Source organism: Mus caroli, unplaced genomic scaffold (genome assembly GCF_978045245.1).
Source record: "Mus caroli unplaced genomic scaffold, Mus_caroli_1 scaffold_4, whole genome shotgun sequence".
NCBI lineage: Eukaryota > Metazoa > Chordata > Mammalia > Rodentia > Muridae > Mus > Mus caroli.
Genome location: NW_028227259.1, coordinates 26603962 through 26626498, shown reverse-complemented (window position 1 = coordinate 26626498; position 22537 = coordinate 26603962). Strand labels below are relative to the sequence as shown.

At 45.3% G+C, this 22537-nt stretch overlaps 1 protein-coding gene across 5 annotated transcripts in view; it reads right to left on the bottom strand.

Moving 5' to 3' along the window:
• The window catches only part of LOC147005065 (actin-related protein 3B-like), a 173147-nt gene extending 152852 nt beyond the window's left edge, over positions 1-20295 (bottom strand). For 4 of the 5 annotated variants that reach the window (XM_085836535.1, XM_085836536.1, XM_085836539.1 and 1 more), the window contains exon 1: positions 20209-20295. In XM_085836535.1, coding sequence (XP_085692661.1) covers positions 20209-20280 — 72 coding nt within the window. In that variant the 5' untranslated portion in view covers positions 20281-20295. The remainder of the gene's footprint in view (positions 1-20208) is intronic. The other variant, XM_085836534.1, reaches the window with a different exon arrangement.
• Positions 20296-22537: the final 2242 nt, after the last annotated feature.

Below are 22537 nucleotides of genomic sequence, written 5' to 3'. Positions count from 1 at the left end.
GGGGCCTTGGAGTAATTCTAGTATTCATGGCTGATGGCTTTTCAGACAATCCACTGGAACTGTAGTGCTTGGGGTGGGGGGGATCATAAGTGTGTGTGCATGCCTGCGTAAGTATGCATTCTCTCTCTCTCTCTCTCTCTCTCTCTCTCTCTCTCTCTCTCTCTCTCTCTCTCTCTCGAACATTGCTGAAAGGACCCAAATATAGCTGTCTCTTGTGAGATGATGCCGGGGCCTAGCAAACACAGGAGTGGATGTTCACAGTCAGCTATTGGATGTATCACAGGGCTCCCAATGGAGAAGCTAGAGAAAGTACCCAAGGAGCTAAAGGGATCTGCAACCCTATTGTTGGAACAACATGATGTACTAACCAGAACCACGGAGCTCTTGTCTCTAGCTGCATATGTATCGAAAGATGGCCTAGTCGGCCATCAATGGAAAGAGAGGCCCATTGGACTTGCAAACTTTATATGCCCCAATATAGGGGAATGCCAGGGCCAAAAGAATGGGAATGGGTGGGTAGGGAAGTGGGGGGCGCTATGGGGGACTTTTGGGATAGCATTGGAAATGTAATTGAGGAAAATATGTAATAAAAATATTAAAAATCAAAAAAAAAAGAACATTGCATTAGTGAGCTGTCTTTGCTCAAAGGAGAAGGAGGGAAAGGAGGAGGGGCAGAGGAGGAAGAGGAGGAGGAGGACAGTGAGATGCCTCAGTGTTTGTGGCAAAGCCTGGTGACCTGAATTCTATCCCTGAGTCCCACATAATAAAAGGACAAAACTGTCACAAGTTGTCCTCTGACATCCGCAAGTGTGTCATGGCATGTGTGCATGCCTTTATACAAACACACACACACCAGGGGGGGGGTAATTAAACCTGGCAATGAACCCCACAAAGCTGTCAAGGGGAATGGTTTCTACACCACTGCCCCACCCCACTTCAGAGCAAAGACAAGCACCACCTCCCTGCATCATGAACATAACAACTTCCCAAGGAAGCACCTCAGGAAATGATGCACCCTGTTGTTAGTGTCTGCTTACTCTCAACCCTGCTGGGGTTGCCACTGCTGGGCCTAAAGTCTCTGCTCAGAATACCAGCTCTGTAGAGGTCAACTATCTGTAAATCAACCAAGACCTAAACTGTGCATTTTCAGAAATTTTATAATGCTAGTAACACTTGTTCTTAGGGAACACTGAGGTCACATAGAGTATAGCAGTAACTTCCTTAAACTCTAATTCAGAGAACTGTAATTACATCACACAACCATGCCTTAATAAAGTTTAATTTATTATTAACATAATACCTAATGAATAAATAAGTTAAAACATGCTAATTCAGCTTGAGAAAATGGCCGAATTATCAGAATGGCAAGTTGAGTCTACTACCCTAATTAAGATAAAAGATGTCATGGTCAGGCGTCTATGTCTTCATACTGAGCAGGCGTGCTCTGCTAGTGAGCTTTTTTCTAGTTATCAGTCTCATAGGACTCCTGTAGGCTGCTGGACCTTGGGCTTTTCTTTGGTAGCTCTCTAGTACCACTATACAGACAGAGCACACTGGGAGTTTTCTTTTTCTTTACAAAATAAACAAGCACAGTGAGGTAGGGGGAGGGGAGTAGAAACGAAAATACTTCTAAATTTGGCCAGAAAATGATCTTATTGGTAGCTCCGGTTTAAAAATTATAAACAAGGGACTAGGTGATGGCCCAGTGGTTAAGAGCACTAGCTGCTCTTCTAGAACCAGAGGATTCTGGTTCAATTCCTAGTATCCTGTGGCAGCTCACACTACCCGTTTCAGTTTCAAGGAATCTGGCGCTCCTACTTAGACTTCATGGGCACCAGGCATGCAGCTGGTACACAGACATGCATGCAGTCAAAACACCCATACACAAAAATAAAAATAAACTCCTTCCCACTATTCCTGTACTCTATGATAATAAGCTGTGGCCATCTGTGGCACACATGTGACGGTGACTGCATCCAGCCATTGTAACTTCTCATTCATTCATTGTGACTTCTCACAGCCCTTGTTAACGTCAGTCACATTGAGGCACACACACACACACACACACACACACACACACACACACACACCAGAACACCTCCCTCATTGTGTCACCTGCCTCCCGCAGCTGCAGGTACAGTTTCCTCACTTCTTGCTGGTCAGCAGAGGTCATGGGTCATATGCAGTCAGTATCTCTTCTCCTCCCCAGGTCTGCTCTGTGACTAGAGAAAAGCCTGTGGTTAACACATGGGGTGTCAGCTCTACCATTCCTGGCATTTCCATGAGTCAGTGCTGGGAAAACATCAGACTCACTCAGTAGGTATAAAGTAGGCAAGACTACTGCATTGATCTGACCACCAGATATTGGAACTGCAGCCAAAGCATGTCATTAAGCTTTTATTTGACACCATAAACCTTTAGGTTTATAATTATTCACTTTTAATAATTTAAAAGTATATTTCATGAAATGAAAATTTAAAAATTCCCAGTACTCATATACTATCTGAGAGGAGAGACTACACAGCTGCTTCCTTAACTGAGAATAAGTCAGGGTTTGTAAAAATGCAACCTTTATAATCCTAAGATCAAGCGATAGCTTCTTTTTATAATACTTATTTTTTAATTTTATTTATATATATGTGTAAGCATACAATGTGCCTGTGGAGGTCAGAGGAGAGCCGCAGTTGTAGGCAGTTGTGAGCCATCCCATATCGAATGTTGGTAGCCAAACTCAGATCCTCCGGAAAGTCACCAAGCACCCTTAACCACCAAGCCGTCTCCGCACTCCTGCCTCTTTGTAATAAAGATTTCTTTCCTTGTCAGTCATCCATTACAATTGCCTTGCAATCAATTTATATTTCTATTTAGCAAGCCTGACAATACATTTAGAAAGAAACATTATAAAATGCTCTTTAATTAAGTACAGATCATGTAACAAGTAAATTTTCCTAGCAGGGCACTCTTTGAAATCAGCTGTGCTGATTAAGCTGAGAGGTCGACCCAGCCGGACCATCTGTAGAGGAGACACAAGGGGAGGAGCCCAAGGAAGGAATGAACCACAGGTCTGCACTTTAGTCTCATGAGAGCCTGTTAGTCACTTAGGAAGCTGTAGCAGGAACCACTGTCACCCTGAAACACACTCACACAGCAGGTCTAACGTGGGGGATTTCTCCTGCCTCTTGCTGAAGGGGCATTTCTCAAGGCCACCCTCCAGTTCTAACCAGACTGGAGGGACCACCTGAGACTTGCTACATCAACACACACGCTCAGTCACCTGCTCTCCAGGTGCATCCACCAGCTCTGAAATTCTATTCTAATTTTATGATACTATTGGAATCCTAATGATAAGAGTCATTCATATCTGAACACTCAGAGCCCAGATTCCGCTGAGAGCAGTGGCCAGGGGATAGATACACCTCAGCAGTAGTGCACACGTCACCTGGAGCAGCAGCAATGGAGTCCCCAACTCTGGCAAGTTCTATTTTCCCCCTATATTTATTTTCCCCTTAATCTCAGCCTATGTGGTAACAGAAGAAGCACTTGTGAGTGCCTGCAGTTTTTAAAATGGGGCTTTTCCTGGAGTATAAAGAACAACTCTGAGCTAGCCACTGTGACTCATCAGGTAAGCCTTGTTTGGTCCAGGGAGGAGGAGGTAAAGGAGGGTGAGAGCACGTAGGGGGAGGGCATTGAAGCAAGAGGCAGGGCTGGGCAGAGGGTGGAGAGAGAGGCAGAGAGATTCACCAATCAGTCACAATTGACAGATAAAGCTGGTTGTATTTATCTTGTACAACATGAGGCTTTAAAGTCCATGTTCATTGTGGAACAGCTAAATCATGAGCTTTTTTCTACATTAAAGCCATATAATTTATAATACTTTTTTCTACATAGATGAGAGCTGGTGTCTCAACCTGTCAAACAGGGCAAAGCTCTATCAAAGCACTTTAACAGGTCTAAGAACTGCTGGCTTATAATTCTACGGTGTGTTTGTTAAAGATGATATTGATCAACATGGTGTCTTGGTTTCAGTTTTGTCACCTGACATAAACTAGAGATATCTGTGAAGAGAAGCCTCGATTGAGAAAAATGCTTCAGATTGCCTATAGGCACGTCCATGGGTGTTTTCTTGATTAGTTGTTGATGTGGGAGGGCCTTGGGATGGGGCCGTCCTTTGACAGGGTGAGCGAGCTTCAGTGAACAAGCCAAAAACCAGCACTCCTCCATGGCCTCTGCTTCATTTCCTGCCTCCAGGTTCCTGTCTGAGTTCCTTTCCTGGTAGACTGTAATGAGGATATGTAAGCCAGACAAACTCATTCTTCTTGGAGTTGCTCTAGGTCATGGTCTTTATCACAGCAAGAGAAAGCCAACTTGGACACAAGTAGTCTACAGGAAACTTCACTCGAAGTCATGGGCCTTTCCCTCAGGGATGCTTGCCTTTCCTCACAATTCTACCACATTGCAATCTAGGCTAAGTCAACCTGAACCAAAAGTGTGTGGGAATTTTTTTTAATTAGTGATATAATTCTAACATAGTCCTTCTTTATAAAGTGACCAAATCATATTTTAGTTTTCTATACAATATCTGGCAGCTTTAATCAATAAACAAAAAAACCCTTAAACCTCCTGACAGCAACAAGGTCCTTAGAATGCTTGGGAAATTGAGGGAAGAGGAAAGTAGGTATCATTGACTTAAGGGTAGCCAGTCTTTATACTTACAGCTCTGAGCCTATACTTACAGCTCTGGGTCTTTTTCTCAGGACTTGCAGACCCAGTTGCAGCCCAGCTCCACCCTGGAGACTGAGAATGGAAGCAGGCTCTGGGCACCTTCCTTGTTCTCCCCACTGCCCACTTCTGACATACTTCCTCTAAGATGTGTCTGAGCCGGGGTTGCAGAGGACAGCACCGTGTAGTTGCATTGCAGTAGAACATATTGCTCTCTATATTTTATATCTAAACTAAAATGATCACTGGGCTGGGAAGGAGGTTCAACGTGTGCCTGCCACACAAGCCTAAGGGTCTGAGTTGTTACCCATGTAAAGAGCCAAGACATAGTGGCACATGGTTAGAAGCCTAGCATGGAGGCAGGGTAGGGCAAGATAGGAGGTCACTGGCCAGCCAGTATAGTCGAATTAGTTTGCTACAGGTTGGTCGTGAAACACTGTCTCAAAAGCTAGAGCGTGATTGAGAAACACATCCAATGCTGACCTCTAACCTCCATAGGCATGTGCACTCACATAAACACATACACCCCACATACACACACACACACACACACACACACACATGCACACACACACACACACACAATTTTAATTAAAAAAAAATGAATGAATAAAAGAGTTTCAAAACAATCTTGTGGCAAATAGAATTAGGTAGACACTCTGGGTCTGAGCCAGTTACACTGGCTCTAGTTTGGCCAACATGAGTGTCAACACTGACATATAGATGCAGAGGATGTGGCTGAGGCAGACAGACCAAGCAGGATTGGTTGCAATAAAGCAGCTGGAAGGTGGTGAGGAGCCAAAGTTCCCAAGGAAGTGCAGAGAAATGTGTGTCTGGATGAAAGACAACTAAAGACCCCGAACCCTTGATTGGGAGACTGTGGTTGAGCATCTCTGTTACACAGGAAACAGCACAGGATACTGTAGGTTTCTTCCATGGTAGCAGATTTGCTCCATGCCCCTCAGGGTTTGCTTGAATCAACAGGCTGTGCGGCTCCTACACTCTGTCCTTTCCTATCCATAAATACCTACAGCTACAGCATGGATGTGCTCTGTCCTCTAGCCTCGTGAGTAGGAGGCTTGGTCCTGGGGCACCACTATTCGGGGCAGGGGAAGCAGGATGCAAATCTCAAATGATGACAAATCTCAAGTGATGACCAGCCTTGGGTCAGTTCTCTCCTTCCACAGTGGGTGCTGGGGATCAAACTCAGCATGTCAGGCTCACACAGCTTTTGCTCAGAGAGCCATCTCACTGGCTTGCTCTATATCTCAAGACTATCACTACACATCTCCCTGGCTAGCCTAATAGGGTTCCATAATAGGAACCCATTATGTAAAGAGCCTTTGGGTCACTCTGGGGGCTCTGCCCTCCGAAGAGACTGAGATAATGCCCAAGAGAGGGTCATTACAGAAGCTCACCCAGTGTTCTGTGGCTTCCTGAACCCAGATGCAGTCTTCACTCCCACAATGTTCCCACTGTGACCATCTACCACACCATGAGCAAATGAGAAGGCCCTCACCAGAGCCGAACTGATGCCCTTGAACCCCTGAGCTTGGCAGCTAAACAAAGCTCTTTCCTTTGTTAGTAGCCTGCCTCACCTGATACTACACTAATACAGTTAATTCACACTTGCAGACAACACCCTCACGTGCATTATTCTTGGACTTTCACGCTCCCAGTGTTGCTCTTTTCTAGCAACATGGCCTGTCACTGGCTCTTGTGCAGTGTGACAGCAGCAGTAAGCTACAATACAGTCAGACATGCTATTGAGAGGAGAGACCGCTCTACGGTGGACCATGCTGTCAGCATGGTAGAATGGTATTTTCCATCCTATCTGCACAGTACCCGTGTGTACTCAACAGTCTCCTGCTAAGCTGGCTTTGTATTAGATGATGCTGCCCACACATGACTGTGATGAGTACACTGTCTGTGTGTGTATGTACACACACACACAGACAGTGTGTGGTGTGTGTGTGTGTGTGTGTGTGTGTATGTTGGGTTTTGCTTTGTTTTTAACTGTGGGGAACATTTTATTAGTAGTGTACATGTGTATGCACATTAGCATATATTAGCATATATATCACAGCATATAGATAGAGGTCAGAGGACAACCGTGGAATCTCAGTTCTCTTTCTGTGCACTATGAGTGCTAGAGATCAGACTCAGGTTGTTGGGCTTGTACAACACAGCCTTTACTCAGTGAGCCATCCCAAACACCAAGTATATCCCTAGCTGACCTAAAACCCACAGGCAGACCTCAAGCTTGTAGTGACCCTCCTCCCTCTGCAAGGTAAAGGCTGAGACTATAAGCATACAAGTATTACAAAGTTGTGTGTGTGTGTGTATATATATATATATATATATATATGTGTATGTGTGTGTATATATATATATGCACGTGAGCACTCCAAAGCACATTGTCAAGCAAAGTGAATGAAATGTATATTCATGTAATAAATATTCATTAAGTATTTTAAAATAATAAAGTCCATTTTAGAGTAAGAATAATTATGCTACAATGAAAGTTACACAAGGATCCAGTAAGACAGCTCCACTGGAAAAGGCACATGCGAGCCTGCAGACATGATTCAATCCCAGACCTAGTGAAGGTGAAAGAAGAGAAAACCAACTACATCAAGTTGTCTCTGACCTTCATGTGGGAACCTTGGCACTTGTGCTCACACATATACATACCACTCATATACACATCTATACACACCACACTGAGCATACACATATATGCATATATACACTGCACACACACACATTTACACACCATGCACACACATACCATGAACACATATACACACAGATATATACACCACACACACATAAATACAGACCATACGTGTGTGTAAACACACACACTAACTAATTTTTTTTAAGTATTTACAGTTCCCTGGAGGTAGTCTCTCTGGTTCGCAGAATCATTGACTATTCTCAGATTCAGGATGGCTGTGAATTACTGACAGGAAGAATCAAATGTGGAGAGATAGGAGGCCTCAAAGCTCAAGTTTCCAAAATAAACTTGTGTCTGAGAGAAAAACATGCCTCACAACTTGGAGGACTATAACAAAAATTTTTAAAGTAACAAGGATTCTGGGAGAAGGGAGAGCTTTGGATCTACTAACCTACACTTGAGTGAGAAGTCACTCAGCAGACATCAGAGCACTGAATGCTTCCTAAGAAAGCAGCCTGGACACCCCAAGGATGTCCACACCACCGTCCAAACACAACAGGCAGGCTGTCCACCCAGGCTTGATGGCACTTTTAAGACAAACACACACACACACACACACACACACACACACACACACACACACACACACACACAGTATCAATCATCAGTTGTCTGCAAACCTATAGAGTCTGAGGTTCTCTGAATGAATGGGGAGGCAAAAGTGACCACAAGGAACAGTTATAAAGATTCTAGCAGCCTTTATTACAACAGTGCAATAGTATTTCATCCCGCACTCAACAACATTAAACCATTGTCTTCTATAAAGCAGCTCCAGGAAGTTAGATACATCTGTAGCAACTCTCACTCAACAGCGGTTGGTGCTCAGATGTCACACCACCCCAACAACATGTAATCACTTCCCAGCAGACGTGGCATAAAGCCTGTACACACATCAGAACATGCCTCACAATCAAGTACTTTATTACAGAACTCTGACATCCATGAACTCTGTGACTACTCATGCTTAGCATTAGCTGGTTATACCAAATACCATAAAATACAAAATGATAGGAAATATAAACATCAATTTGTATTTCAAGTTTGTAACATTTTATTTACAAAAATAGGCTGGGAAGGCCAGGGTTCCCCCACCTTACAGTCTTTCCTGGAGAATCCACTGCATCCTCTAGTAGTTTCTACAGTTGCATGGACTCCTTCAGAGCTACACTTGACTAGAAGCTCGGGTAGAAAGGAGAGAGAGTGGGAGGGGCAGGAGGGGAGGGGCTGGGAGGAGGACCACGAACAGTCATACCGGATAAATGGCTTTACTGGGAAGACCGTGCCCGGCCCCACTGGTGATGAAAGCACGCTGCTCACACACCCATTCCACACTGCTATGTACAGGAGCCGTGGCTGCTCTGGGTTCTGAAGGACACTTATTCCCCAACAGGACACTGTCAGACAATTGCTCCAACGCAGACACTAGGACATGACTCCAAAGACCGGGTTGTGGCGGCAGATGCTTGGGCCATATTCCTCATAGTCCTTCTTGGTGTGACAGACCTGAAAGAACTCCGGCTGCAGGAGGAGCAGCCAGCAGGAGGAAGAAGATGAGCAGGTGGAAAGAGGAAAACATTGAGCAAATGGGAGGGACTTATCCATGGGTCCCAGACAATCACGGTACCACATCTGACCTGATAACAAACCAGGCAGAAGTTGACTTCACTTTTTAAAATTCACTCAGCAATTTCCAACTTTACAAAGCAACAACAAATCTACTTAGTTTCCCTTACTGGGATCAAATATGTGTCAACTTGAACTAAAAATGGCTGCTAACAAACTCTGGGGGTAGGGGGAATATTAATAATTAAAATAACCACTTGGAAGGGACAATGAGCAGGGTGGATTTATTTATTTATTTATTTATTTATTTGGTTTTTGATAGTGGTGGTGGTAGTAGTGGGGTGTTTTGTTTGTTTGTTTCTTTCTTTCTTTTGTTCTGTTTTTGGTTGCTGTTCTTTTCAAGGCAGGGTTTCTCTATGTAGCCCTGACTGTCCTGGAACTCACTGTGTAGAACAGGCTGGCCTCTGCCTCCTAAATGCTGGGATTAAAGGCATGTGCCACCACCGTGTTTGTTAATAAAGCATACAATTTAAGTGACTAAAATATTCTTATATCAAGTAGAATTTGTTTTGCCTATTTAAAGCCATGCAAACAGAACACATGTTATTTCACATTTGTAGACAGTACTTATCCAAACTCAATAGGAAAGCACAAATGACAAGAGATCAGGGACTTACAGTTGAGGCTAGCATCGAGCCTCCAAACCACACGGCATAGCGCTGCATGTGGTGAGTGATCACCTGCACCTCCACAGGCTTAGGCTGCAAAAGAAAGCAACTGCATTTAGTCTGCATTTAGTCTGTGCACTGCATCCTCCAAGCAGTGTGTCCATGATAGACAGTGACTCCTCCGGTGATGGCCTCAGTCATGCTATAGGCCCAGCCCACAGATTCAGGAGACCCCTTCTTCCAATACTAAAACACACAATTAATCAAACCAATAGCTTCCCTCAAACAAATCACAGGGTGTAGCAAGGCCAGTTACAAAGTGAACCCCCAAACACTATAACAAAACAAACACTGAACCAGGCACCTTCACTGCCGTAGGTTCTCTTCCCCACCAAAGCCCACCTCAGGGAGAAGTCCAGACAGCACCCCGCAGCTCAGAGCTGTGGTCTTGGATGAGCATGGCCTGGCTCCCCACGCACAGCAGTTTTTTCCATTTAATGAAAACATCTCCTCACCATAAGCCCATCTTGTCTCTGCATCACCCTGGTCACACACACTGATGCCTGACCCGGGTGGGTTTAAGGACGACCTCCCATGAATTCCAGCATCAACCCTCGGCTACCCCCCAGTGAAGATTGGCTCTACCCCCACAGCGGCTGGCACACAGCCTCCTACCTTTATCCTGCCTCCACTGAGCTCTTGGCTCAGTTTTAACCTGGCGTCCACCACTCTTTTCAAATCTCTATGCAGACGACGTCCAAAATCTCTGAACATTGTGGAGCCTCCAGAAAGAACGACGTTCTGAAAGACCAAAGTGGACAGTGCGCAGCCTTGGGTGAGACTGAGTGCCTGTGATGGTTCAGTCTCTGCATACAGCAGGATGACTTGTGTAAGTAACACACTGTGCAGCATGAGCGCCCCCTGTCGGAGTTGAAGGCAGACTGCTGCTGGGCTGCCTGCAGCAACTCTCCCACACCCTCTCCTCTTCCCTGCACTGAGTCCCCTGGAATCCCTCAGCTGACACCACCAGCCAGAAAGCACAGGTTTGCTGTGTTTGCAAAGACTGGTTACAAACTGCAGAGATATGGGGAGGCTGGGACGTTGCAGCTCGAGAAGCAAGTTGCCTATCTTAGGCTAGCTTTAGCCCCTGAATAGCCATTCCTTGTCCACCTCTGTGTCAGAACAAACATCCTTTGACTAATGTATAAAAGCCTTAGTAAGCTATCAGCCTAGAAGATCCCGAGTTTCCGCCAAACCAAAAGTTAAGACAGTCTACGAATAGCATTTGGGGCCTACAGAAAGGCTCCCCCATCTTGCTCTAGTTGCCTCTCTTACATGCCCACCAATGCATTTGAACTTGTTTTGACCTATAACTTTCTTCATCCTGTAAAACTCTGAAATTGCTTCCACATTGCACTATGGAATCTGGGGTGACCCCAATCTGCATTTCTGGCTGTGGTCCCCTAAAGTGGGCTCTAGAATGGGCTCCTGCTTTCTTTAAGGGTGGCACTCCTGCGTTGTGGGCTGACTCTCCTCAGAGCTCTACCATGCTGTCTGTCTCTGTCACTAGGGTCTGAACTCCTCAGAGTCTCCAACATGTCTGATTCTACATGGCATTAATAACTGCCCCCCTTAAATCCCTCACCTGAGACCTTTCGCTAGCCAATAGGCATACATTATATATATATATATATATATATATATATATATATATATATATATATATTTGTGACAGCACAATACCAAACATTTCCCTGGTACTTCCTACACTGTAAGCAACTGAAAACACATAGCAATTCATGCCCACGCTCCCCATGCCCCGGGCAGAACCCTGACAAGAGCCAAGAAGCCAGAAAAGCCACTTTAACTGACCCGCAGGCTCTATATAATAGCCAACAGGGTCTTCCCTCCTACTGGAATCCTTCAGAGCTGCAATGCAGAAAGGAAGCACATTCAAATCCCCTGGGGACATTTTCAAATGGCTCCTCCCTCTGCCCACAGCCCCATGATCGCTCCAGCCTCTATCATGCGACCACACCAGACATCTGGTAGGTGAGGCAGGATGAGAATCATGAAACTGACTGGCTGTTACAATGAAAGGCAGCTCTGTTCTCTCAGGCTACAGAATATTATTTAGGACAATGAAAGTGAAATTGCCTTCATTTAACTTTCTGACAGAAAATATCATTTGAGAAAACTATAAAGAAAATAAAAACCATCCTTCAAGGATCCATGAGTTCCCACACTGCCTTTCTGGATGCCAGGCACCCTGTCAGCCAGCCAATCCCTCACAAGTTTATGGGAAAGCGAAATCACACAGATCCAGGCCAGAGAGCCCAGGTTAGGCTGGGTCTGTTCCAGTCATTACTGCTCGCTGCCGGTGAGAGATGGCCAAGCTGAGAGCCACAGCTGCTGAGGTGAGATATGTAGAGCAGGCAGTAGAGACAGAGGCAGAAGAGCAGAGTCCTGTAAAGCCATCTCAGATCTAGTCTTCTGCCTTGATACATAGTTCAGCTCTAACATGAGTTTATGTAGAAATTTCAGCTCTAATAGCCAACCCATAGCCTTAGGAAAGCCTACAAGAAACCCACACTCTTATTCACTCTATACCTCAGGATGGCTGCCCCATGACTTTCCAGGGAGTCTCCTATCTGCCTCCTACCTCATCTTAGGAGACTAAGATCACAGACAGACTGCCACCCTAACCTGGGTTATGGATGCAGATTGCCACCCTAACCTGGGTTACTCACACATATACAGCAAGTCCTTTTACCCACTGAGGCATCTCCCCAACCCAGTCTTTCACTTTTTTAAATGTATAAAGCAAGCACAGTTCATTTTCTTGGAAAACATGAAATGAATGTTGTTAGTAGGTCCCAAATATTGTTTCTAAAATGTCTTTCTCTAGAATGACAGGAAGTTCATATCTTAAAATGTGATTTTTACATTTTTAAAACTTTTTACAAGTCATAGGCCCCTTTAAGAATCTTTAGATTTAGAGGTATGAAGCCCTTTCTTGTGCCAGAGAATGTTCCCAGTGTGGCCCATGGTCTGCCCAATGCAACTTTAGGAGTTTAGTGCCTTTTCCCAGTGATAGTGCTTGCTAAGGGAAGAGGCTGTATCCCTGACCAACACAGTGCACTCCTGGTTATCTCAGTGCTCCCCTGGCTGTCACAGTGCTCCCCTGGCTGTCACAGTGCTCCCCTGGCTGACACAGTACTATCTGGTTGTCATAGTGCTCCCCTGGCTGACACAGTACTCTCTGGCTGTCACATTGCTCCCCTGGCTGTCACAATGCTCCCGTGGCTCTCACAGTGCTCCCCTGGCTTTCACAGTGCTCCCCTGGCTGACACAGTACTCTCTGGCTGTCACACTGCTCCCCTGGCTGTCACATTGCTCCCCTGGCTGTCACAATGCTCCTGTGGCTCTCACAGTGCTCGCCTGGCTTTCACAGTGCTCCCCTGGCTGTCACAGTGCACAGGCATAGAAGTCTCTAAGGGCATTTAGTTGTACAAAGTGCATGGTGTGTAAATGTGTGGGTCAATATTACAGCAAGAGTGAAGCTTAGGAAAATGAAGTCCCTGAAAGCAGCAAGAAGTATGGTGATAATGGTGATGGGTCATCTGAGAAGTACCACATTTTGAGAACCCACTGGTTGTCCTTACTCCCCCTGAGTCTTCCTAGTGAGTCACCCTGTGAGCAGTCATCTGGATGAGGAAGGCCCACAGGCTTGTTTGTGAACTGGTTTGTTGAGGCAGAAAACTGATCAAACACAGAATGGGACTTACAATGCAATTCAGTTCACATAGAAGATCGTGTGCAATAGCTGAATTTAATAGTGATTCTACCTTCTTCATAAAGGATCACTATTGGGGCTGGGGACACGCATATGGTCTGCTAACCATCTCAATAGTTCATCTTCACCAAGCTAATGAAAGACACTATGTCGGTCAAAAGACACTGAGTCGGTCACGGTCCCTTCCTGTAACACAGGTGGCTCTTCCAAGGACACTAGGTCAGTCACCATCCCTCCTATCCTCACACTTTGTCTAACCACCTGAGAGCATCATGCTTCCTCCTAAACATTTTAGGTGTGTGCACACTAAAACTGTCTCACATTGCAGTGGCCATCTTCAAAGCTGCATTCATAAATACTGCTCCTTCAATATCTTGTTTCTTTGTCTTTTAATAACTTTTACATCCTTTTTCCCCTCCAGTCCAAGACCCAGCTCAATTTTACAATTACTTGTCATGTATTTGCAATGGATTTCTTAATTAAAAAATAATAATAATCCACTAGGGAATGAAGTAAATGATCACCAGAATACCCTAGTATTCTGCAGTGCTGTAAGATCTCAGTGCTGTAGACCTGCATAACTCAGAGCTTGGGAGAACAGGAAGACATATGCTTACTTAGAAACTAAACTACCTAGCCCTGCACATATTTCCTAAGTGCCAAATGCTGCTGTGTGCCTTTACAGGCACTCTGCAGTGACATCAGCTGACTTAACCTCTGACATCACAGCAGTCGTATGTGACTCTAAGCAAGCAAGGCCAAGAAACTAGGGACCCGGGCCTCATGCTGCCCACAGGTGACTTGGCTGCTACACAGCTGTCTGCTCTGGAGCAGCTGCTCCTGACCATGAAGACAGAGAGACACAGCTTCCTCAGAAGCTCTCAGCAGGAGCAGAGCTCAGTGTGTCTCTCTGCAGGGAGCCTGACAGAAAGCAAGCATCTCTCACTATCAATCACCTCACTCCATCAGCTCATGCTGGATACCCAGGAACTCTGCAAACCACTTAACACTGCCATTGAAAATCTAAATGTAGTCACAGGCCTGGAGAGGTCAGAAAGCATCTTAGTCAGGTAGGGATCAGACCTTCTCCAGTCAGCAGGTTCTCAAAGTAGAACCACCCAACTCCAAAATATCTGAAGGAGAGGAGGCCCCTAGAGCCAGCCTCAGGCTAGCATATGCCCTAAAACATAACAAAGTAAAGAAAAAACGGGATGTAAGTTCAGAAAAACACCAAGTACTCAAACACAGGGAAGGGTCAGCACTGAACCAACTTCATGAAGGATGATGTTTCTGGAGAGTTTGCTCTATTAAGGGCGTTTTTACAACACTGCTGAGTGAACACACAGGACACAGATATAACCATGACGGGACACATCCATCCTCCTTCTTCTCACTCAGAGCCGCAATAAAATCTCAGCAATAACTGATAATCAATAACTGATAATCAATAACTGATGATCAATAACTGATGATCAATAACTGACAATCAGGGATACAAGTGACATCTGCGTTCTTACACTCATTTCTGGCACACCTGAAGTTTACCAAATTGAATGTGCAGTTTAAATTAGAGATAAGGCCTTTGCCTGCCTACAGATTCTAAACTTCTTATGAAGAAGTCCATTTTTACATCCTAATGCTTTGCCCACCCCCTCCCTCTGCTTCCCCGCTCCCCAAGTAGCTCTGGATGGATCTGATGTGTCCCTTTGCACAGTGTGAGGGTGTCAAGTGTTCATGAAACCCACTGTCTTGTCTAGATATTTTTTTCAAGAGCCCTTCTAAAATTACCTCCCTACCAAAAGTCTCCATTTTAAGTTACCTTTGCAAAGTGTGCCCTCTTTCTGCTGGTAGAAAATGCCATGACACAACATTAGATACACACACACAACCTGTCAGCCTCCTGACGTGTAAGTCAGAAAGGTTTAAAATAAAAATCTTTACCACCAGCAAGTTCATTGTCAATATACAATATGGACTGGGGGTATGGCTCGGGGGTAAGCGGCTGGCCAAGTGCAAGCACTAAGTCTCATTTCCAATACCTGTTCAAAAAAGTATCACAACATCAAAAGCAACCATACTTCCAGCTCCTGGAACCTCAGTGCAGCTCAGCTCACACTTGACTTTGAATTCAGTTTGACAGACACATGGCGCCACCTGTGCGCCATCATGTGTAACTGCAGGTACAGTGTTAACCACTCAGGCAAGACCTGGTCTTGCAGCACTGTAATCCAAGCTACTCTGGAATCTGAGGGAAAAGAATTGAAAGCTCAAGACCTACCTGGGCCAAAAAGCAAGTCTGAGGCCACCTTTAACAACTTCGCTTGTCTCAAAAACAATGTGAAGGGACTGGAATGCAGCTCAGCGGCACTACCGCACTTGCCTAGCATATACAAGGACCTAGGTCCAATCTCCCCACAACACAGGAGAAAAGGAGGACGCTTGCAAACCAGCGCAGGTCAGGAAAGAAGAAGCACCCTTCAAGACAGGCTGCCTCTCCTCTCTTGCAGTTTAGATGTCACAGCAGCTACAGGCTCAGCTGACAACTAAAAGTGCACATTTGAGAAAACCCCTAACTGTGAGACACCCAACCACGCCCCTGTTGGAATCCAAGCAAATGTTCAGGCTGGCTCTAGGGGCTGCAGGAATCTGCAGGAATCACTTACATGACTTCTTTTTCCTTCATTTGCATTCCTTTGGCCTCTGGTCCTGTGGGGACAGTGACCAGGCAGGCCAGGGACAGTTGTCTTCCAGTGCTCTGAGACTTGACTTTGAGGGTGATTGTGTGTGTTGAACTGTCACACTATCACACCTTGTGACTGAAGCACACAGGAACCCAGGTGTTGCTAACAGAGGTGACACACTGCTGCAGGTGATGACACAGTCAGTGTTCTCTACTGTAGTCACTGTGTATCCTTCCAAAGTCCTCAGTGGCCCTCGGGACAAACTCAATCTCTACCTATGTGCAAGGCCATGTCTTCCCTGAGAATCCCAGCCAGCACACGGTAGCACACCCATCTTCTTCAGGTTCCACATGATCTGGCCTTGGGCAAGCCTCAGGCTTCTCAATCACTACTGTGTATATAAATATCAGGCCCAGGGATGCTGAGTCCCTTCCCACCCACAGCCCACTCTGCTCCTGACCCTGCAAACACTCTTCTCTTTAAAGATTTATTTTACTTTTTAAGTTTTGTGTATGCATGTGTACATCTCTGTATGTGCATGTTTACACATATGTACTGGTGCCTGCAGAGGCCAAAAGAGGGCATTGGAACCCTGGAGCAGGGGTACACACTGTTATGAGCACCTAGTGTGGGTGCTGGGTCCTGAGCAGTATATGTTCTTAACTAGCAAGCCAGCTATCTTTTTTGTTTCTGTTTTTGTTTTTGTTTTTGTTTTCCAAGACAAGATCTCTGTGTCGCCCTGGCTGTCTCAGAACCCACTCTGTAGATCAGACTGGCCTGGGACTCAGAGATCTGCCTTACTGAGTGCAAGGATTAAAGGTGTGTGTCACCACTTCTCAAAGATTATATTTTAGTTCCCATCCTTGTGTTCCCTGTTCTGAGCAGATCACACCAGCCTGGGGGACACCAGTCTGAGCTGTCCCACAGTGTAGCCCTTAGTCCAATATTTCTATTTATATCTGTGTCAATTAAAATTAAACAAAATTTTATAAGCCTTCTTGTTGCAACCACATTTGAAGGATGTAGCAGCCACATGTGGCTTGCAATGCAAACCTCAAAGCCTAAGGATCAATTCCTTGAACAAAGAAACAAAAGGAAAAACAGCAAACCTCTTTAAAGCACGATTCTAGCAAATGTGGTGGCTAGTGGCTCACATTCCTAATCTCAACACCTGGAGACTGAGGCAGCAGGACTGCCATGAATTAAAGCCAGCCTGTGCTACATAGTGAGTCCCGGCCAGTCTAGGCTACAGAATGCCTCAAAATACACAGCTTTGTGTTAAGGTCTGGTCAGTTCAGTGTTAGGGACAAACACAGGACTCCTATCTGCCACCAGCTCAGTTCACAGGCCAGTGTGTGTCTCTAAATCATCATAAAACATGCTGTCACCAGCTCGTTCTTGCTCTGTACCCTCCAATGACTAGATACAACATAAAGGACAGTCCTGTGGGCTCCTAAAGTGCTGGTGATATGAGTCACTTAGGGCTTATACACACTAAACCCCAAGTCCTCACCTAAAGAGCAGTTAGATGTCTCCCCTTCCTCCTTCATCAGCTTCCTCCCTCCCAATCCTACCCACTGATGGGGAAGAACACAAGGCTGGGAGATAGCTCTGTTGGTGAAGTGCCTGCTACCTTTGTCCTGAGTTCACACCCCCTGCACTCACGTAAAAGGTCAGGAATATTAGCAAACACACCTGTGAGAGGCAAGGCAGAAGGACCTACTTGGCTTGCTAGACAGACAGTATAGCCAGAGTGGAAAGCTCTGCCTCAAAATGTAAAGCAGAGTCAGCACAATGGCTCTGCACTCTCCTCAAAGAGCAAACCCTGAGTTTTTAGGATCTACACGGTAAAAGAGAGACTCAACCCGGTAATCTGTGCTCTGTTGCACACCTGCATACCACAGCACACACATACCCCACCACCACCACACAAAATCTGTAAGTGTCATTTTTTTTACTATAAAAATGAGGTGGAAGGGCTACAAAGTTATCTTAATGGTTAAGACTTTAGAGAGGACCTAAGTTTGATCCCAGCACACTTGTCTGACAGCTCACAATGTTTGTAACCCTAACTCCAGGGGAACCAAGGCCCTCTTCTGGGCTCTGTGGGCACCTGCACAGATGTGGAAAACATGCATACACACACATATACTTGGAAGAAACAGGAAATTCCCACAGCCACGTTCAATACTTGCAGATTCACAGTGCAGTGTGTGCAATATGATATACTTTGTATTTTTTGTAATGGATTTGAATATTTTTAAAATTCACCATGGATACCTATTTTTGGCAAATGGACTTTTCTAGGTTCACATAAAACTCCACCTCCTATTTCTTCCTAGAAACTGATTGTTTTTCCCATTTATATATATGCTAAATCAGGGAAGGGTGTGTATGTGTGAGAAAGATGGAGTGAGGGGAGGAAGAGGACCAAGAGGAGGATCAGGCGGAAATTAGAGGCAGAGACAGGAGAGAACAAAATTTTTCTCTCTGTCTGTCTGTCTGTCTGTCTGTCTGTCTGTCTGTCTCTCTCTCTCTCTCTCTCTCTCTCTCTCTCTGTCTCTCTCTCTGTCTCTCTCTGTCTCTCTCTTTCTGTCTCTGTCTCTGTCTCTCCCTCCCTCCCTCCCTCCCTCCCTCCCTCCCTCCCTCCCTCCCTCTCTCTCTCTCTAGGAAAAGTGTCCTGTGACATGCACTGCACTCACTCCACAAGCCTTAGGTCAGATCCCCTTTATGCAGAGGCAGAGAAGAGCCCTGGCACAGTAAGCTGAAGCAGGCAGAAGGAAGCAGCTGGAGTGGTACCAGGCCCTAAAATCCTGTCCAACAGGTAGTCAGTGATAAGCAGGAGCAGGGAAAGCTCCAAGCCCAGCATGCAGAGTCTGAGACAAAGGAACTCATGCTGTCAGTCCCCTGGCCTCCTTTAGTCACTATAACCACTCCAGGGAGGAAATACAGAGGCCTGTAAGACACAGAAGCAATGCCTGACAATCCCACCTAAGGGGCAGCTCAGAGCACCCTCAAAGACTGCCTTGACAGACATTAACTCTGTAGACTCCTTAACTATTAACCTTGTAGTTACCACCTTCTAAGCCAGACAACTCTAAAGAGGGTGTATGGGAAAACACTGAAAATCATTATAACTGAATTTGGAACCATTTAACAATATACTTGCACAGAAAAATCCAAAGCTAATTCATGTGAGTTTTAATATGCAGCTTATGTTGTACAGAGTTTCTGTTTACTAAGCAAGCATATTATACCTTAGGCTACCTTTAATGTAAAAGGACTGCTCCATGGAAGGAAACATTGTGTTAAATAGAACAATGAGATCTCAGAGATCCCAGGAGATATTTCTTCTCATTTCTCTATGCAGTTGTTGTTTGACAGGACACTTACATACGATCATCAGAGCCTGTAACTCAGATCAGTTCCCTCCTACAATAGGATCTAAACACTGGAAAGTGATCTCATGGCTGGGGTTCCTCTGCGATAACAGAATAATAGTCACAGCGTCCACTCCTGAGGACACTGCAGGACATAAGAGCTTTCCTCCCAAGCCTCCCTCTCTGGACCTTATGCTTGAGGTTACAGTATTCACCCCTCCTCCCAGTCTAAGAGACCCACAGACAGCTCAGGCACACAGGGCAAAACCACCGGAAAGGTTCCTAAGCTTAGGAAAGCTGCAGGGAAAGGTTTCCCTTCTACTATTGAGCAGAAATAGGGAAAGACTCTGAAGTAGCAACACAGGAAGTTGGACAGCTGTCCTGAGGCACCAGAGAGCCAACAGAAGAGGCCACACTAAAAGCTGGGTTCATCCTGAAGCTGATGGTCCGAGGAGCCCCAGGCAGCCGGACTTTGCCCTTCCTGGTCTGCAAGATGCTAAGCCTTGTAGGATCTTGATATTCTTCTTGCACTTTCTGGTATTTGCCCCTAAAAGCAGCCTGATTCATGTCAAAGTCTTTAGGAAGATTCTGCATTTAAAAAAGGAAATCTAAGTACTTTGGAACTCTCAGGAGTGTATTTCTCTTGGTTCCAACTACTCACCATTAAAAAGTAATGGTCCTCAGGTTCAGCGCGAAGATACTTAAAGACCACTTGTTCCATGAACCTTTCCATAAGATCCCAGTCTTCAACAGGCCATGTCATATAGGCCACTGGAGCAAAAAGGGCAGAAGCAGCAGTGTCACCTAAGGAACATAGAGGAGGCTGTGTGCTCCCACAGAATGAAGGCCTTCTGGGCAGCAGCTCCCAGTGACGAAAACATAAGCAACATACATGTATTTACAGCAGTGCCTCTCAGTACATGGAACTACCTGATGGCCGTGGCAGACCCATCTACCATGCAACTCCCTCTGGTCCTTCTGTGTTTACTGAAGACAAAGCGGCTTTGCTGGTGATGAGGTGGAGAAAAGGACACTTCGTGCACTGTTGGTGGACTGTAAAGTGGCAGAACTATTACAGAAGTCAGTGTGAAGGTTCCCAATAAGAACTAAACACAGAACTGCGGTATAGACCAGGGCTACAACTGAAGGACTCCAAGTCAATAAACTTCGGAGATAGATGCATGGCAATGGTGACCACTGTGTATTCACAGGAGCCAAGGAACGGGACCCAGCTAGATGTCTGTCAAAAGTGGATGAATTCCTTTTCAATGTAATATTGATACACAATGGAATCTTATCTAGCCATTAAAAAATGAAATCAAGGGGTTGGAGAGATGGCTCAGCAGTTAAGAGCACTGACTGCTCTTCCAGAGGTCCTGAGTTCAAATCCCAGCAACCACATGGTGGCTAACAACCATCTGTAATGCAGTCCAATGCACTCTTCTGGTGTGTGTCTGAAGACAGCTACAGTGTTCTTATATAAATAAAAATAAATAAATCTTTTAAAAAATTAAATCATGATGATTGGGGAAAAAATGGATGTAAAGGGATATTATTAAGATAAATAAAATAGGCCAGACTCAGAAAAACAAAGATTGCATGTTTTATATATGGGACCTTGATTTAAATCATTCTCTCTCTCTCCCTCTGTCTGTCTGTCTGTCTGTCTGTCTCTCTTTGTGTATGTGTATGTGAGTGTGTGTCAGTGTTCATGAGTATATGTGTGTATGTGTCTGTGTATGTGTGTGTGAATGACTCTGTGTGCATGTCTGTGTATGAATGTGTCTGTGTGTGTATGTGTGTGTGAGTGTGTCTTTGTGTGAATGTGTGTGAATGAGTTTCTGTGTGTGTCTGTGTATGAGTGTGTGTGTGTCTGTGTGTGTCTGTGCATGTGTATGTGTGTGTGAGTGTGTGTGAATGAGTCTCTGTGTGTGCCTGAGTGTGAGTGTCTGTGTGTGTGTGAGTGTGTGTGTGTGTGTGTGTGTGTGTGTGATGAGTGAAAGCAAAGAGGGTACCATGGGAGGAAAGGAAGTGATCTTAAGGGAGGAGGGAGAAAAGAAGGATGGAGTTCATGTATCATAAGGGCAGAAAGGAGGAGTATTTGGAGGAGAGGAGGGAACTGGCAAGAATAGGTGGGTGGACCAAAGAGGTCTTGAGGTCATCAGAGGAAGTGGGAGAAGAAGAACAAAGTACAATGACACGTGTTTATGAAAATATCAGGATGCAATCCATCGCTTGGTATGCTAAATTTAAAAACTAATTTAAATTATTTCTTTAAAAACCACATGCATAGCCAGTCATGGTGGCACACACCTTTAATCTCAGCACTTAGGAGGCAGAGGCAGGTGGATTTCTGAGTTCGAGGCCAGCATACTCCACAGAGTGAGTTCCAGGACAGCCAGGGCTACACAGAGAAACCCTGTCTGGAAAAACCAACCCTCCCCCCCCCCCGCCACACACACACAACAAAGCAAACCCCATGCATTTAATATCAGCACTTCTTCTTAGTCACTCAGTCTTCAGTCTCCACATCTGACACGTATGTCAGTCAACATGCACCTTCCCAGAAGGGAAGGTCTTGCTCACCCTGATGATAACTGTGTGACTCAGGACTGTGCTAGCTCACTTGGTACTCCACTCTGAAATCCACCTCTTCAAAAACAACCCCCTCGGTTCAACTAACCACCTCCACCTGAGCATAAGAAACAAGAGCGTTCCACAACTCACAGGTACAGCCTCCAGACACAGCCATGCTCTGCTCCGTTTGGCTCTGCTCTTACACAATCACACTGCTGGCACAACTATACCTTGGTAGCGTAGGTAGGTTTGTCAATGGCTTCATCCCCTATGAAGAAATCAAGGTCATCGACTCCTCTCAACACCCACCTTTGGGCTTGATCAACTACCTTTGCGGACTCTAGGACGGCTAAACCTGAGGGGAAACAGATGTTTTTCTTTCAATCTCCACGAGTTGCCTGAATTATCAGGAA